General features: G+C 34.8%; 1 protein-coding gene across 5 annotated transcripts in view; it reads right to left on the bottom strand.

Annotated features, from left to right (window-relative positions):
• The window catches only part of LOC112463097 (glutamate receptor ionotropic, kainate 2-like), a 126,817-nt gene extending 107,827 nt beyond the window's left edge, over window positions 1-18,990 (bottom strand). For all 5 annotated transcript variants that reach the window (XR_003041741.1, XM_025029285.1, XM_025029286.1 and 2 more), the window contains exons 1-2: window positions 18,746-18,990; window positions 12,274-12,468 (exon numbers count right to left, since the gene is read on the bottom strand). Coding sequence is in view for 4 of the 5 variants with exons in the window: in XM_025029285.1 (XP_024885053.1) it covers window positions 12,274-12,358 (85 nt within the window). In the remaining variant the exon portion in view is untranslated. The remainder of the gene's footprint in view (window positions 1-12,273; window positions 12,469-18,745) is intronic.

Below are 18,990 nucleotides of genomic sequence, written 5' to 3'. Positions count from 1 at the left end.
GTCAGAGAAAGTATGCAAATAACGCAGAAGCACGATTACTTATTGATTGAAGAGACAAGAAAGATGAGTATTGTCCCCCAAATGGAAATGTTGTCTCATGCTTTTTTCTATCTCAAGCCATTCTGTATATCGTGTAGAACGCAAATGGGAAAGAAAGAAAGTTAGAAAGAAGCATTAAGAAAATTGTCTGTTTTCAGGTATTTGCGTCTTTCTCTCTCTCTCTCTCTCTCTCTCTCACTCCCAATTCCGTTCTCGATCTATAAGTAACTCATGCTATACTTTTTGAAGAAAAGTTTTAGCTTCTATCTTGTTCAAATCCATTTATGTTTCTCAAGTTTTTCAAATATACACATATGGATGTTTGTAATATAAAATTACATCGTTCGTAAGAACCGAGCGATGTTAGAAATAAACAAATATGATTTTCTTGACGGATGACTCTTTAGAGTGGCTACTTCAGAGTGTGAATACGAGGTATTTATAGTCTACGTGAAGCGTTAGCTGGAAATCTGACGGGTTCAGGGGTAGTTGGCTGAAGCCCCGGGTGTAATCGCATTATGACCCTCGCGTATAGCTCTCATTACACCCCCGACGGCGCTCCATCATTGTCCCCTCCAGTTTGTGTACAGCGCAGACGAATGAGTAAAACGAAGCTTTATCGTTAAACTAGCTCCCTAAATGCGGTCAGTACCGCGTGGCCCTAAACGTTTTGATAAAATTCATTTCGTGACATGACATCTAGTTTCTGTTTCTCGTGCTGTTACACCGCAATTACATGATGTAGTCATGTATAGATGCATAGTAATGTTATTGCTAGATTATATATATATATACGCTATGAACAATTTGCAAAGCATTAGATTGAATGCGATGTAAAATGTATAATATTTATCTAAATAAAATTTTTTCGAAAAACCCTTTCGAATATACGTATATTCGGATATATGTATGTATATATCGATATATATCAAATTTTTTTGCAAGAATTTAATTTAACCCAATTTCCGACTGACGTGCCCTCAACTAAATTTTCGAAAACGAATTTTGAATTCTCCCACACGTAAAAAATTGTAGCCACCCGTCAACTGCGTGGATGCAGTTTTTTGTACGTGGGAGGATAACGTTTGGATACGCTAGGAAATTCTATGGTCGATTCGAGTATAAGCTGACAGGCTATATTTTAGGTAAAATTCTGTCGCGTTTTGGCTTCTAATGTAATTGCAACTTCGTTACATCGTGAATACTAATAAAGGTAAAAATATCCAAACAGATAAAACAGAGGTTTTTATGAGCAAATCTTGATCAGTTAAATGTGAGATTATATATTTGTAAATTTTAAAAATGTTTTATTAATTTGAATTTATCTACATTTATCTATTAATGTCACTGTCGTCAAATAAATAATGTAATACATTTTTGCACGACAATAACGTAACAAATGTGCAGAGAATAATAATCCCTCGAATGATCCAATGTAAGATTTTGGCACTCTAGACGTTCTCTTGCGAAATATCAGCTATATACACATATATATAAGATATTTACTACACTAATGGCCCTAATCCATCAGTCAGGCTATCATCAGATGTTATGATCGACGGGGGTCAGTTGTATCTGACAAAGCATCTTAACTACTCTATTCATGTCGAGATAATGGAGGGTTAAAGAATACACAAGGGAGCTCATCCGATCCATTTCGATTCGATAAATCAAGAAAACATTACGAAGTGAAACAGTCATAGCAGCACAAATTTACACATTCAGCCGATGTGAAATAGGGTTTGATATCGTTAAGATCATCATCAGGGCTAGACGTTTCCAAGAGTCAAATATTTTATTATTGACTTTTCGGTTGCGACGAACCTCGTTACAGAGAGGATATTACTTCAGTTCGCTGATCGCTGAACTATTTTTCTGCCAAGAAGAATTCACTTGTTTGCGTATCTCTATCGAACTCGAAAAAATCTATGAGAAAAGTTTGCGACTTTACACAAGTATGTAGTATATATAGAAGTTTGTAACGGTTATCTGACACGAGAATATTTATCGTGTACAAAATTCATGTTACATAAAAAAATACTATCAATATATGTATACGTATGTAAAAAGTATTAATCAATGTCTATTTATTTTTTATTTCTTTTTTATAATTGTAAAAATGCAAAATTAGGAAAGGTTCACACAAAGAAAAAAAATTCTATAACATGACGACATTATTCTCTTTAATTTTATGTTCAGATAATTATAAGACAAATTAAAGATAATAAAATATAAAGATTGACAAAAAATATTTCAAAGCTGATCAAATCGTATATAAAACGTTTATCAGTTTTCGTTCTAGTTTCGCTACTATCTCTGTATTCTGAAATCGTTCTAGATATGCATGCGCTATTGATTCGATTTATTCCTGACCCGATTATGTCCTGAAAAACGGGTTTCGGCGGATTCTCCTTTTACTACTCTCTGGCGCATCGGCAAATATTTCGTTTGGCTGGTACCTTGGGGAGACTGAAAACGCGTGCAATACCCGGATTCTTCGGGAATGCATTCGCTATCTTGCAATCCACTTACATGTGAACTGTCTATCTCTTTTTACAATTTATATCAATATTGCGTTATTTTCTTATATCAGCATTACGCTTTTTCTTCCATTTAATCGCTTTACAGATTTCGATTAACTTACATAATTGCGCAATTTATGAATTATACAAGTGTACTCTCAAAAAAAGAAAATAAATAAAAGAAGTTTTACTCGATTCTTCTTTAATTATCTTTTTCAGAATCTAGTAATTAATGGAGCAATTAATATACATTTTGTCCATATATTTTTACAACCAAGTACACTATTACATATAAAATATAATAAACAATAAGTTAAAAGTGTAAAAACCATAATTCGCGAAAAATTTATCTAAATGGTCTGTCTATATCTAATCTAAAACATAACGTGTGCTATCGACCCGTTCACGTGTGAGATGTTATGTAAAACCAGTGAAAATCTGATCGTGTGACAAATTTAGTGTATCTTTATCGATTCTTCTACCGGAAATGTCTGGCATCGTCAGCAACGTTACTTTCGTATGCGACAGTCCATTTTCCTTATCTAGGAAGAGCAGGGAAATAGAACATTGCATAAAGCATTCGATGGAAAGATAAAAAATTTTCAAAAGTTAGAAGTATTATTAATATTATAAAATGGCAAATAAAAAATAAATCCAATATATATGTTTTGTCAATAATAAGAGTATCAAATATTATCAATCAGTAAACTTGTCATCATTATCGATTCGAGGAACAATGTGCGAAAGCGACTTTCCTTCAAATTTTCTTATCCTACTAAAAGAGAGATTTCGCCAGTGACTATCTGGAAATCTTGCAATCATCTTGCGATTGAATTCAAATGCCTGGAACAAAGTTTACTCAGAAAAAAATACGAACAAAAACTTACTTGATTGCGGCACGTTCAGTCGGAAACTTACAAATATTACCGACTTTTCGGAAGTTAATTTTTCCTTAATAGTACCTAGCAAATCGGTCGAGATAAAGCAGCATTATTTTGCGGTAGCAGGGCGCATCGGTAGATTAGCGATGTTTGCATACATATGCGAATAACAACACACAGTCAGACACGTTGTTTCAGAATGAAATCTCAGAAGCTACGAGTAATTTTATGAAAAAGCGAAGAAACGTTCTCGTCTCGCTAGCTACGAATGTAAATATACCTAACAAACTTGAATCAATGCACTAAGTCAGCGCCTCTGATTACACCGCCGCGCCGGGGGCTCTGATGTCCCTTTTACATCAAAACGCGGGTCTGCGCATTCATCATCTATCCTTAACTTAATACCAACAGAATACTAACTTAGGTCCGTATCTGAAATAACATGTCATGTTTGCTAGTCCTAATACACGACGAAAAAGGGAAATGACCGAGGGGAATGCAAGGAAAACGGATGAATCGGAGAGAGCAAGAGAGAGAGAGAGCAAATACTTATGAGTTATGAGTGTCTCGGAAGTTTGCAGCCAGTCGTCGCGATTCGGATCGGACGTTTCAATCTCAGAGTTTAAGAAGCTGTGGAACAGAAAGTAGAGTACGGGGGCCAAGCTGAGTGGAGGAAGGAATTGAGAAGTGATCGAGGCTACGTGGGGAAAATCCCAGGGAAAGTACATGAGCGAGAAGGACCGGGAAGATCCCCGTTTGCCGAACTATCGTGAAATTATTAAAAGCATTCCTCTGTTTACGACACCCTACCGCCGACCGACAACCGTTTTTGGTACTATCCCGGAATGGATGACTCGTTGCGACTCTCTCACGACTTGCTGTGCGATTTTCATGATTTTTCAAATCTTTCCGTCGTGCATTTCGAACAATAAATATCCTCGCAGACGTAAGTTTGTTAAATCCAAATTTAATCTAATTTTTAATCTACTTCTATATTATTTAGCTTAAGAAGTTAAAATTGTCGACTAAAATTTAGAATAATAATGATTTGTATGTAATTTCCGAGTTTTTACATTTTAAACGACACTAGAGATTATAACATTTTTGTGACAAATTTATTTTTCTTGACGAATAACAATAAATTGAAGCCTGAAATTTATTCAGAAAATTCTTAACAATATATTAAATAATAAAAATATTATTTTCCGCTCGTTTGAAGCAAAGGCTATAATGAGGAGTAGGACCGGTATACGAGCATTAATCGATGTTACAAATTTTTTTTGCTAATATATTAAATATATGTATAATCTCAATACTGATGCTTAATATATAAAAATTGGTCATTACAATATGACAGTTTTCACATTGTGTCAAATTACATTTTTTCTCACAATATAGCCCAAATATTTTCCATTTATATTTTTTTCTAAAATAATATTTTTAATGTAAATCTAAAAACATTTTATATATATCCTTATGTTATATACTATTTTATTATCTATATTTTTTACTTATATTTCTCTAAAACGGAAATTTATTTTTAAAATGTTCAAATATATATTTAATTAAAGTTCCAGTCTTAATGGGATCATTCTCACCTTTAAAGAGAGAATTTTTAAAGAGAAAAGTTCTTTAAGTAGAACGGTATTTTCACACAGGTATAAATCACTTTAAGTCGTTCCGCATAAGCTCAGCGATATTGTAGAATAAATATACGATTAACTTTTCGCGTTAATTATTCTAATAAGCAAACCTGCAAACTGAATTTGGCGAACGAACATTAAAGATTTTCTCTTGTGTGCTCGAATTCGCGGTCGGCAATTAATTTCAATGCCTAACTTTCTTAACTACGATGAAATATGCAAACTAAACGAGTACGTAACGCGTTGCTAAGTTACGGTGAAGATATCACGTTGATGATACTAGATAGTGAGAAAGAGAGAGTGTGCAAGATAAAAGCTGCAAGATCTAGAAAAGCTCTCGAGATACTGATATCCGTCGGCGCCACGAAGTCGTATCTACCCCTTCGTTCACTCTCCCCTTTCTCTTTTACACGCCTTCATCGCGTTTTCTCTTTTCTTTTTTTTGCCTATTTGTTTGCCCTCTCTTCATCCCTTTCTCGACATATATGTTTCCACTCTCTCAGACCTCTTTTATTGCGTTACCACTGCAGTCTGATTTCCTACAGCATGTACAATCAGTCGGGGGTAGCCGACCTCACTTTTCACCGGAGATAGCAGACGCTGGTATGTTTAGCGATTCAATCAGAAATAGAGGAACGGATGTTCAAAAATACATAGACATTTAAGTTGCATCAGGAATAAAGTGCGTGTAAATTACATTGTTTGTTTATTCTACAGCAACATTGTAATTAATCAATAATATTTTCTGTACTCCTGACAAATGCATCCTCTTATTATAAAATCAATAATATTATTCAACAGAAAATTGAAAGATGAAAAAGGTGAAAAAAGCTTTACACATTTAATTTACATTTTATAATAATTTATAGTTTGATGAGCTCAAGATGCAAGAATTCAGCGCTAATGTTATTCCGCTGTTACATTCTGAGTGTTAAACAGAGAATCAATGCTTAAGAAAAGTTCAAAGCTTTAATCTCGCAATTAATCAAAAGATGGATAGCGTTCATTCAAGCCGCAAATGAAGTTGGCTAATACAATTTACGTAGTTTTATACGAGGGTATATTCCCTCGCAGATTTTCTCATTAAATCGCTGACGGTAAAATGAGACACGTATAGTTGAAATCTTTGTGCGAGGTAAAATAATCGGGAGAGTGACGAAATTATGGACTGGCAAGATGTTCACAAGTGAGAGGAACAAAAAATGTCGAGACTTTCAAGATTTACGATGAGGAGAAGCAAGAAGAAAGAAAGAATTGTCGGGAGTTCTCTTTGTTGTGGAAGTTACTCGGCTCCATTTATTCACTCTCTTCTTTCGTCACTCGCCCGTTGACAGGGAAAGGAAGGAGGAAGCCCGGGTGGAAAAGGCCGGATTTTCCGCGGCATCCTCTCTCCTCGCGTAACAAACGCAATACCTATCCCGGAACGTCCTTGATATTATACTTTATTGTTACGGAAATGCTTCAAAGATTTGATGAATACGGGATATGTAGCGGATGAAATCAAGTATGCGTGAACGCGCTACTCCCCATCGTACAGAATACAGGAGACGCGGGAGATAAATTATGCCACGCTATTGCATTTCCGCTTCCGCGATTATGATAAAACTTTTGTCCTCTTTATACTTCACCATATTTTATTCATTTAACGGCTTGAGAGAATAAAAGCAATAGCAAGCCGTCGTCGTAATGTGCCAGGTAATTATAAAAAGATGTCCTAGAATCAACCTTACCCAGAGACGTTCTCGTTTTAATAAGCCGATTATTAAATAATGCGGTTTCGCAGTACCGCCAAGATCATAAGTCGCGATATAAAGAGGAGCTTCTTTCATGTTACAATCACTTCACGGATGAAACTCGCATCGCAGATGAATGGTGAGCATGCACGAACGGCTACGAGTCCCCCTCCCGGCTCGACACGTTTTCCTTTTAAAAGGGAGCTAGACTTGTACTCAGAAGATTTACCGAAAGGATGAATACGGACGATTAACCAGTGAATTTCCTGCATTTCCGTACGGCTCTTTTTACTCGTATTTCGCGTCGATGGTCCGATCGATTTCGGCGAAGTACGCGACTCGCAGTGTTTCTTTGATTCGCAAGTTCGTCGTATGAATCGCGAATAAGAAATTTCTACGTCTCGTAAGTCTTCCACAGAATTATTAACTTCAGAATATTAGTATTGCCTTTCCGTCTCAATGCCCATAATTAAATAGAAAATACATCAAACACGACTATCGATATTTTATCCAAATTTGCAAAGTGCTTTTATGATGTTGAAATAATTCGTCTGTTGTTTAAAATAACGGTGAATTTTCCAATATTTTTCCAATGTCAATTACGTGCGTTATACATTTTATGGGTTATATACTTATACATAAAATTGTAGAGTAAATATTTTGTACAACCATTTCTCGTACAAATCGAGATAGGTCAAAACAAATAGCTCAAAATTACACTGTTAATAATCTATTTTCTAAAATTAACAACTACGATGAATGTACTGTCGAAATTAAACGAAAAGTTATATATATGTATACATATGTCACGACAGATGAACTAAAACTCTATTTTAACTACATTAAAATAACAAACATTGAAATTGAAACAACATTAAAATATAATCAATTATAGAGAAAATGCTATTTACGGTCTAGGAGCTCAATCTTTTTTTAGTAATCTAATAATAATATTGTATGAACTTTGTATACTTTTCCCTACAGTAAACTGCATACCGATATTTTGTTGGTTTTTTAAAATATTACTCGCTACTCTCTAAAGCTGAATCAGTGACTATTCACTGATTCAGATTTAGACAGTACCAAGTATTACTCGCTTTTTTGATAATATAGGGTGATATGTGTTCGATTAAAAAATTTTCGTTAAATCATTATTAGGAATTAAAATTCAGGTTTATACAGGTACAAGAGAGATTACAAGAATTTATCAAGAAAGTGTTACTTAGAAAAACCGCGTAAAAAAAAAACGCACAAAAAGCCACGCAAAAGGAGAAGTGAGTGTAATCCATTTTGTAAACAATATTTAATATGCATTTGTGTTATCACGGACAAATTGCGAACTATTTGCGCGACGTTAATTAATCAGCGAAACCGATTTATTCAAGCATCATTTAGACGGTGGCGGTGTCCTTTATCAACTAGATGTGCTGAAGAGCAAAGGACGTCCGCCAGAACGATTTATCGTGATAAACCTTTCAACAAGATTCCCTACCCTTATTTATCCATCAAATTAACAGACGTTGATTAGGCAGGGCAGCAAAGCATGATCTAAAAAACTCTCCGTTGACAATTAATTACCGTCTGCGTCATTTATTACTTAAGAGCTCTATGGGAAAATAAGAGGGAGAAAATAATATTATCTCATATTCATTTACGATACACGTTGTCATATAAAGTGTCCCGATCTTGATGAATCATCTCTCACATGTGGCTCCACGAATCCACGGATCAACTTTTCCCTAATCGGATATGTCGAGAAAAAAAATATTTGTTGCTAATTTTTAATCCTTAATATTAAATACTTTTATAATTCACCCATAAATTATAAAACCGTTAAAACAAAGTTCACTCCAAATTAAATAAGAATTAAATCTTAGATTTTAAAATAAAATTTTACTTTTCTTATCTCAAACACACGGAAACATATCGTGTCATTTGGTAAGAAAACTTCGTCCACCACCAGTGTATTTTCCTGCATGTTTATATATATATATATATATAGTTATTTGTGTAACAAGTGAGGTAAGATGAAAATTCCCGGGTGCGGTTACCGCACTCGTCTTCGGCTCGTTCGTAAACTCCGCACCCGGGAATTTTCATCTTTACACACGGCTTACACTCCCTATTTTATGTTGCAAGTGCCTGGAAAGTGGTCTATCACGCACGCGTAGCGTGCGTAATGGAGCACTTTCCATGCACGTGTTGCATAATATATATATATATAATTGTTTCTGTAATTAGAAATCTTATTTGTTGAGATAATGTTGTTGAAAAACAATATTGGGATTCTCCCAATTGTAACGATAAGAAAGAGGTGTCGTTTGGATTAGAATTAGAATGGACGGATATAAATTATCTCACCTCCGTCTTATTACTTGGCACATTATATCTCTGTGTGATCTCTTTATCTTTGTATCTGTCGCTATCTAAACGTCGTACGTGTTACAAGGTGCGCGCGGGTGTCTCGAGGGCATTCACGGCGAGAAATCCAATTTCAATGAAAAGGCGGAACAAGAGGTTACGACGCGAGACAAATATCGCGTTTCAGGACGATACACCGCCCAACGTGGTTATGTACGTGTTGTCTGCGTAAATTCCTCGGGCCTGTCGGCTTACTCGAGAGAGAATTTAACCGTTTTATCGCGGGAGCAGGAGGTACGGCGAAACCATTACCGGAATTCCGCTTGTCTTCTTACGCTAACATTCTTCCTACAATCGGATTATCGCGAGAGTCAACATTTTCGAAAGAAATTGAAAAACTTTCGCGAACTTATTTGCCACGAATAAAATTGAGTAGTAAAATTAACGAGCGAAATGTAATCAGTACAATAAATATTTAATTTAGTTATTGAAAGCAACATCTATTTTTTTCTGTCAGATGATTATCAGTAGTTATAATCTCTCTATATTGCAATATTCTCTCTTAAATTTCATGCACGTACTGTCTCTACAATGATATCAATAATTTGCACCGGCCGTTCATATTTAACAGGGAATTCAACTGTCCAGTTGCAACCGCTTACACCAGACGCATTAATTAACAGCAACTGTACTAACGAAATTCATCAGTGCTCGCTATCCGCGAGGATTAAGCCGGAAATCTAGCAATTATTTCACAGCAATACGTCTACATTGCTTAAAAAATAATATATTGATATACGTTCAATTAGTCAATTTTTTTTTAATATCAGATATTTTCTTATACAATTTGAGAAATATTTTAAATAAAATAAAATTATTATCTTCTACTTTGACTAAAATTAATTAAACGTTCACAAAAATTAATTAATCGTTTTGCAATATCGCTCTGTTGATATAGATGTCATTTAAAATGATTATTAATCGTTAAATGCATAATTAAGATAAAAATTTTTTGGAAAATTTAATCAGGCAAATTACATCGGATTATTAACATTACTATAATTTAGGTATTAAATTTCCTCATTGCTGAAATGGTATAAATTTGCTACTGAATGTATTCACGTAATAAATAACAGACAAAATTACAAACAATTGCGGCAGAGAGATTATAATTACTGATCGTTTCGATTAAGTTTACACAATCCCAAAGAGTTAAATTTTTGACTACTCGTTTCATATAAACTATCTAATAAAATAAACAGTTAAGTTTCAACAAGTTATGTGTTTTATAATAATACATATCGCTAAAAATCTTGAACCATGTATTGCATGTAATAAAAAATATCGAACGAAGTTATAAGCCAAATGCTAGTAGCTCAAGAGACTCCCGTCGAGTAAACTCAATGGACTCTCATTAGTAACACGATAACGGATGTTCGAGCATTATGAGCCTGTAATCTGATGTGCTAAGTAGCTGACGTATCTCTATTATAACGCTATGGTTACAAGAAAGCCTCGCTGAAAGTACCGCTCACAGTAGTAGCTCTTACTGCATCCGATATTACGTTACGCGATTGAATTTCGTAAATTATCTATAAACACGATAACATTACCCAGATATACCAGAAAAGAAATCGTGCAATGTACTTTTCTCTGTGATTCTATTTGAAAATAAAAAATAAATATGTTTAATTTTAAAACTATTTAAATATTTCCCCTTATAAAAATTGATATATGTATAACTATATATATAAGTATAATAAATAAGATTTGATGAATTTATTTTTACATGTGTGTGTGTCTGTGTGTAAATTAATATGCAAGAGATATACGTTAAATATATTACAATATATTACTATGTAAAAAGAATCAATAACAATCTTCTAATAAAATCGTAATTGGATTTTAACTCCCCATTGGTTTAGTTAAATTAACATTATTCTAGTTAAATTAACGACATACATATTTTAAGTGGGAGCAGTGGCAATTTATAAGAATGGTTTAAAATGACTCAAATTGAGTATAATTTGATACTACGAAGTTTACAGTGTATGATTTCTCTCTTCACTAAATAATACTATAATAGAAATGTCTTTTTGTGATTGAGTAACGGGAGCGAGGAAGGAAAATGAAGAAAGGAGCGCAAATAAAGTAAATGAAATCACTAAAGCCGAGAGAGTATTTCAAGATCCACGCGTGCCTTGAGTGTAATAATTATTGCTGGAGAGACATTGCTGACAAACGTAGCCTAGGGACAACTTCTAGAAAAGTTTGATTTGAGAAGCGGCTCTTAGATACGCCAAAGTTTTCGGGGAAGCAACTTGTAAGGGGAAAAGGACAAGCTTCGGGAAGTGTCAGGAAAAGATATCAACCGGCGCGTCTAGTTCGACCCATGCTTGACAAACTTTTCCTCGCTTGATATAAACTGATTCCATCATAAAATAAGTAAGAAATAATATTACAATTTTGATAAAATGTCGTTTATACGAACGGTAAACGAATAATTTTTTATTTGCAATTAAAAATGCAATCAAAACACGTAAGCAAAACGTTTGTTCTTTTTGTAATGATAAAAAAATATCACGTGTATATTCAAGATAATTTAAAATTAAAATTCAGCTTTATTTTAGCAGTAAAATTTAAATTCAGTTTTAATGGCATGTATTTTCCAGCATGTAGATACTTAGACAGCAGGCTTACAATCTCCTTCTTAGAAAATAAATCTTGTTTCGGAATTTCAAAATTTTAAGAAAGCCGACTCGAATATAGTGCCATTGGTTGAATTTTCTAACATATGTATGTTCTACATATATGGCTGACATTAATCACTTAACGCATTTGTAATATTACTGTGAAAAATATTGTTTGATTTTGATAAATTTACACAAACATATTTATGTTAGACGAGACATTGCCCATTTTTATATTTATAGTTCGTTTAAAAGTAAATATTGCGAAAAGAACATTTCGATTTCGGAGAAATAAATGTATTTTCGTCACTTTATTGAGTCGTCACGTTTAAGTCATCGTGCGAAGAGCGATTTATTAAGATAAACCTATCAACGCGAAGTGTGAACTGTCGATACAAACTCACCAATTTTGACGACCGAAGGTAGCGCGTCGAGCATCGATGGCAGCTGAAGAACAAAGATAGAGGCTACCAGACAGCCCAGATTCATAGCTCATCTCGGAAGCCCTCCGGCCGCGGCCTCTCGGTGGCCCCTCACACAAATACTACCGCACAAATTATGTGGCGAATAGGACTCGACGTTCCAAGGTACACATTTACCTAAACATAAAATATTAATGTATTATTCAAACGGAGCTGACGTGAAACACCGCAGCCACTGCGGTGGAAACTAATATTATACTAATATAAAATCCAATAACGTTAATTAATTGGAATCATTTTTTGATCCCGTGTCATTCTATTGTGGAAACTTTGACCGACGACAACGTTTGCTGTATATATAAAACTTTACCCTTATTGCACCGTCTTACGATAACAGCCGTCCTCTTCATGTCCGCCATATTAATCTCTACTCTCCTACTCTCGCTACGTGGCTACCGATCGTCGCTCGCCGCGACATGTCGATATATCGATATCGACTATCTCACTCGACTGTCTCATTCGATTTGGCCTCCGCACAATAAAAAATATAAGGAACAAGTAACTTATATTAGCGATTAGGACTAAAAAATCAAGAATCAAGTTGGATGCACGATGAAAAATACAGGCAACGGAAACAGGGAATAACACAGACAATATTAGATTTTTAACCTATCGGAAGCCGTGTATTAATGTTACACCAGCTTTATATTTCCTGATTTACTTATTTCTAATAGCTAATATCAGTTCCTTGTTCCTTATATTTTTCATTGTGCGGAGGCACTTACAACGCTATTAATCAGTAATCTTTACGACTTTTAAAAATTGAATTCGTGCGTACAAATATACAATACATGAAAGCTTTATTCTTTGGACAACATAGGTTACTCTATTTGAAGAAAAATAAACTTGTTGCCGGTACGTTAATTAAAAGTTTGCGTTGAAACCGGCTGGAGGAATATATTCGCTGCGTTTGTCTTTCATTGGGCGTAAAATTCATAAGGGCTGGTCACTGTTCTACCACAAACGCAGAATGCATTTCTCGATGTGTACAGAAAAGGGAAGCCTAGAGATTTTCCACGCATTTTGCAAACAGGTAAAAATTTATCGTTTTGTGTATAAACGTTTGAAATTCGATTCGACGGGCTGTTATTGCTTTTTGAGACGCTTTTCTGCGTGACATTTCAATTCGACACAAACGATTCTCCCCCGAAAAATTTGCGCATCGCCTGTACGTTATGCGAGTGAATTCGCTGTGGTAACGCAGAAAACTTACCGTCACTCATACTATTTTATGTTCCAAATTTCGGTGGCGCTCGGCCAAAGGGTTAGAAGGCAGATGTCTACTCGTGTAATTTCACGTTTCTAGCAAACGTCACACGTGCGACCCAACATTTTGAGCAGGGAGGAATAGCGAGAGAAAATGTACTGGCAGCTTTTACATTATTTTGCCAAGAATTTTATAAATTAGATCATTAAATGGCGGTAATTTGTACGAATTAATTTATATGCGAGAGTTTTATAACATCGAAAGCTCAAGTTAATACACTGTTGATATTTATTATGCGAACGATTGCAAAATCGAATGTACTTAAAAAGATAAAATTGATTTTACGTTTTATAACACGTTAGGTTTATAATTGTTTTAAGTACCTATAATCTGCAAATAATGGCTGTATATTTAATACATTATGTTACGATATTAGAGCATGTAAACAGCGTGTTACAATGTACGATCACATGAAATACGAGTGTCATTTATAAAGTTTCATAATAATGATGTACAAGCTTATGAAAACAGCAAAATAATACACACATATTTGTTCCACTTTGAATATATCACGTTTATATAACATGCTACATATAACATATGCGTTCAATGCTTTCATGTTTAATTAAATCAGTGAAAAGCGTATTATAAAAGTGTATTATGAAAAAAGCAAATTTATTCGATGACATTACATTTATTGGGTTGGCCATAAATTATATAATAAAAGATGTCAGAAGTAATTACATGTATGTATTTACCGCACAGTTATTTTTTTATACTATCGAAGCGCCAATCAGTTTAATCGATCTCGCGATCTAAAAGCTTGTTAGAACCGATTTTCAATTTACGTTAATTAAATTACCTATCCTCCATCTTCATATGCATCTTCTATGCTTCACGAACGAACGAAACCAAGTGATTTACTCGGCAAACTTTGCATTCTGTTCTTACTCGACGCGTTTCTTGCTTGCCGATGCTGTCTCGTAAATCGATAAAATTACGAAATAACCACGGCGTTTTGTCGCCGGTGGTGCGCCCGTTGGCAGAAACCACCGGTATTATTTGGTTTTAATTCAATGTCATGATTTCTTTGCGAAACGAGGAACAGTTTGCGAAACTTCTCGCGCGCGACTTCCTCCGTAGACATCGTTGTCGTCGGCGGTGGTTTTAGAAGAAACAATGGGCACGCGATTTTCAATTCGCGATGTCGCGCATTCGTCTGCGAGGAGAATATCTCGTAGACTGTCTGGCGACTTTCTTGCGAATATTCTCATACAATAATTCTTTCACTCGGCTCTATTATTGAAGAGAGGGCGAACGTGTTTCTTACTTCCATTTTCCGGTGTGGAATTCCGACCCGAGTAATTTTGTGACTCTTATTAGAGGCGCGCTCCGTTGTACAATGTCGCGGGAAAAAAGGCATTCTAAGGTTAATAATAATCCTATTGAAAATACAACTATATATGTTGCAATAAATAATTTTTTTGACCAATTAAATCAGTGTAATTAAAAATACGATTTTTTTCAAGATGTAATTAATTTAAAATTATTACACCTACTATTCCTATTTTTCTAAATTTTTTTTATTCATTTCATTAGATATTTCTGTCTCATTGACATTTTTTGCTATTACTTAAAGTTTATACGAGTCAAGAAAAATAGAGCCGTGAAAGAATTTCTTTTACGTCTAATACGCGCGTAAGAGACATAACGAATTCAAAGTAAGAGATTAACGTTATCGTGATTAAAGCGTCGAGGAAATTAATTCACTTTCCTCGCGAGGAAATCGCGACATATTATTTGTAATCTCGCAATTAGCACGTCGGAGGAGGTGAAAGACCGCGAACATCTGGAATGAAGATTTATCTAGTTCTCTCTGTCAGTTCCGCGTCGTCTCATAGAAGGTTCTTCCGAAGGGAGAATGAGAGGGCTGTTAAGTCAAAATCTTCCGAGAATTTAGAAAGATTGGCTCTACGTCGCATCCAGGTTGCCTTAATCGCGCCGCTTTATTCGACGATAATTCGTCGCGGCCATAGAGACGCCTTAATAGCATAGAATAAAAAGCGGCATGCGAGTGTGCGCGCAAAAGGGATGAAAATGAAGGCGATGAGAGGAGGGTTAGCGAGAGGCGGGACAACGCAGTCAGCAGAGAAAGAGAGAGAGAGAGAGAGAGGGGGTGGAGGGAGAGGGAGAGAGAGAGACAGTGCTTTAAATATATATTTCTTTCTGCTCCCCTTTCTCTTACCACGTCTGGCCGCCCGCCACCATCGGTAATTTACGGTCGTCCTAAAACATCTTCGCGATATCGTGTCGTGCCGACTCCCTGGGAGGAAAATAGAAGGAGAGCGACTCGTGCTCGGTGAATTTACGTTATGGGAATTCTCGTTAACACGGTCATTTTCCTCGCCTTCGATATGTGGATTATACGAGAGAATGGAGAAACTGCTTACTAAGAGGCGCCGTATCCTCTTTTTTTTCCTTTTTCTTTAATCACTTCCTCGTGCCGTTTTACGGCGAATTTAGATCAATCGATTTTCGATCTCGGCAATAGGCGAACATTGTCATGTTCCGTCGGATCTACCTCGGATTTGAAATGTTTCGCATACTTTGTCAGCGGAGTGCGGGGCGAGTTTTATAGGAGATTTCGTGGATAACTGACTCTTACTAATCGCTAAAATCGTCCTTTTCATACCAAATTTTTTTTCTCTCAACATATTCGACAAGAAAAGAACGTCGTCGACATATCGTTCATAGAAGATATGTGATCGTGCTTGAAAATTTAGTGCGCGAAATTCGCATGTGATTCCTCGAATTTTAAAGCAACGCAATCTCGTCTCTGTGACACGACGGAAACTCGAATAAAGTGCACCCTTTGTTCCTCTCTCCTGTTTCTCGGTTTCTCCATTTACATCGCACCCTTTCCTTCGATTTTCCGACGCGGCGACGCTTAATATTGGCGGATATCGATATCGTAACTTCGTACGATCATTTCGCGGCGCTATATGCAATAAAATTTAATCATCCGTACTACTATCAACGAATGGACGAAGCTGGTACAAAAGCGTACTCCACTTTAATCCACTCGTTTGTACGAATGTCGTGAAAAATAGACTGTTACTTTACTTAGCGGAATGGAGTAAAAACAATCGATATTTATTGCGTGTATGTATATAGATGTTGACAACTCTTTTAAAATAGTTCAGATACCATTTATTACAGTCTGCGACTAGCATTTCAAAAATAATGTTAAATTGCTATATACGAAAGAAAATTCCTCTTTAGCCAAAATAAATGAATAGAATTAATTAAATAGATACTTGATTTGTCATATATATAATAAAATTCGATTCCTTTTTAGCTTAAATGTTCCCAATATTAATTAAGCCACTTGAGATACTCAACATAGATTGACTGTACAAATGATTTAATTATGTGCATGTTGCTTTGAGGTAATCACAATGGTTTCAATTAACAAACATGATATATTTGTATAATTATGCATGGGCATAATACGCGACATGTAATATTTATAATAATAATAATAATTTTGCTGTCAAAATTTTATTATATAACAGTATTACTATAACAAATTATAATAAATTATAATAAATAATAAAAATATAACATAACGTTGTTGTTTACTGCTGATTATGTACATAATCTTTTATTGTTTATATATTTCGCTTTTCGACACTATTAACCAACTCGAAAGAAGGACGATTAAACTTATGCAGTTAATTTTGCGGTGATAGAATCGATATATATTATGCATGAAATAATACACGATCTCGTTCGTTAATAAAAGTCAAAAAGAAATTAATAATGTAAAAGCTGCTTCGCTTCTGCTCGCTCATTATTACTTCTATAACGATGTTAAAATAGAATTTTAATTTATTAAAAATTGCAGTGAACAATTAAGTAATCCGACGCATATAATTTAATAAGTACAGAATCTAATTAAAGCAATCGAAAATGCGGTATTTAAATTCGGTGTGAATCAATCATTCTGACTCAATTATATCTACGTAGCTGTAATTTTCAATTTGCTCTTATAATTTATATGATAAAGTAATTAGACTGAAAAGAGGATATATTACGTTAATTTCTATTACAGTTGATTGCGACATAACCGACTAGACAATGTATAATCAATATAATTGAAATTGTAAGAACCGATCGTTTTTAACGCAATTGCCAGTATTGCGTTACCATTGCGTAACGTTATGACCAATATAAGCAAATATAACTATCAAATGGTACGTCGTTACATATTTGTTTATCCGATATAATCAATATCCAATTTATATTAATATTGTTTGATTGCGATGGTTGTGTTTTCGTTGATATAATCATTGATTAATCATGATATTTTACGTAAAATGGTGAAATAAATTAAAGTATATAGTTGTACATTAATACAGTTTTATATATTAGTTATAAATTGTAAAAAAAAAAGGAAAGAGGAGTTATCGAGAGACTTGTTCGGTTGACAAGTCACTCAATGGCAGACACTGCAGACAGTGACTCCAAACTAACAGAACAATTCGTCTCGGTTCGAGAGGTAGAAGTAGTTATCGATTTTGCCAACGAACCGAGCAGGACCGCATCGTGACACGGAACTCGCTTACCAAATTGGAATAAATGAGTTATGTATATTGTTTTCAGCAATCACATCCCCGCGAGGATGTCGCAGAAAGTTAGAAAAATAACAATAAAGAATAACATTGTTTTCGCAATAATTTCAAAATATTTCGGTATTAATAGACAAGAGATATAACGCAATTTCTGTATAAAATTAATCTTAATAAAAAATACGAAATAACAAAAATGTCAGAATTTTAATATCAAAGTATGTAGTATTTTAATTAAAATGGCAAAGAATTAAACAAGATTCTATCCAATTTACGATAAAAATATAAATTTGCTTGTGTATCCATTTAATATTTAATTTCGTTAATTTTCAACTTTTAGAGATTACAGTCAAATTAAGTTAATTCAGAATATTCATATCGGATACATACTATAGTAAGCTTCAAGTAAAGCATGAACCTCGATAATTGAATTTGTTCTGATCATATAAGAAATATACATTGAATTATAATACGCGTTTTTTGTCTTTACTGTTTCTTTTAAAAAGTTTTCTATTCATATTCAAGCGGCCAAATAATTGGAATGGCATTCACTTACCGCGTTTTTCATCGCAGCTGTCGCATACGTCAGGCGGTGCGGCGAAACTTCATGGAACCCTCGGAGTATCGTTGCGACGATGTCTCGGAAGGGGGGCGCGGAGACATGCGGAGAGCGTTGGCCTTTTAAGAATACCAGCGCGTAAGAATGTGTGTTGTCCTCGCGACGTGCATAACCTTCATACGTGATATGCGGGCCGTTATCATCGCGGTAACGTAAACATACACATCCTATCGTGACAGAGG

This window comes from Temnothorax curvispinosus, unplaced genomic scaffold (genome assembly GCF_003070985.1).
Source record: "Temnothorax curvispinosus isolate PA1 unplaced genomic scaffold, ASM307098v1 QBEX01013028.1, whole genome shotgun sequence".
In the NCBI taxonomy this organism is placed as follows: Eukaryota; Metazoa; Arthropoda; class Insecta; order Hymenoptera; family Formicidae; genus Temnothorax; species Temnothorax curvispinosus.
Note: the sequence above shows the minus strand (reverse complement) of the source record. Positions and strands in the feature narration are given on the sequence as shown.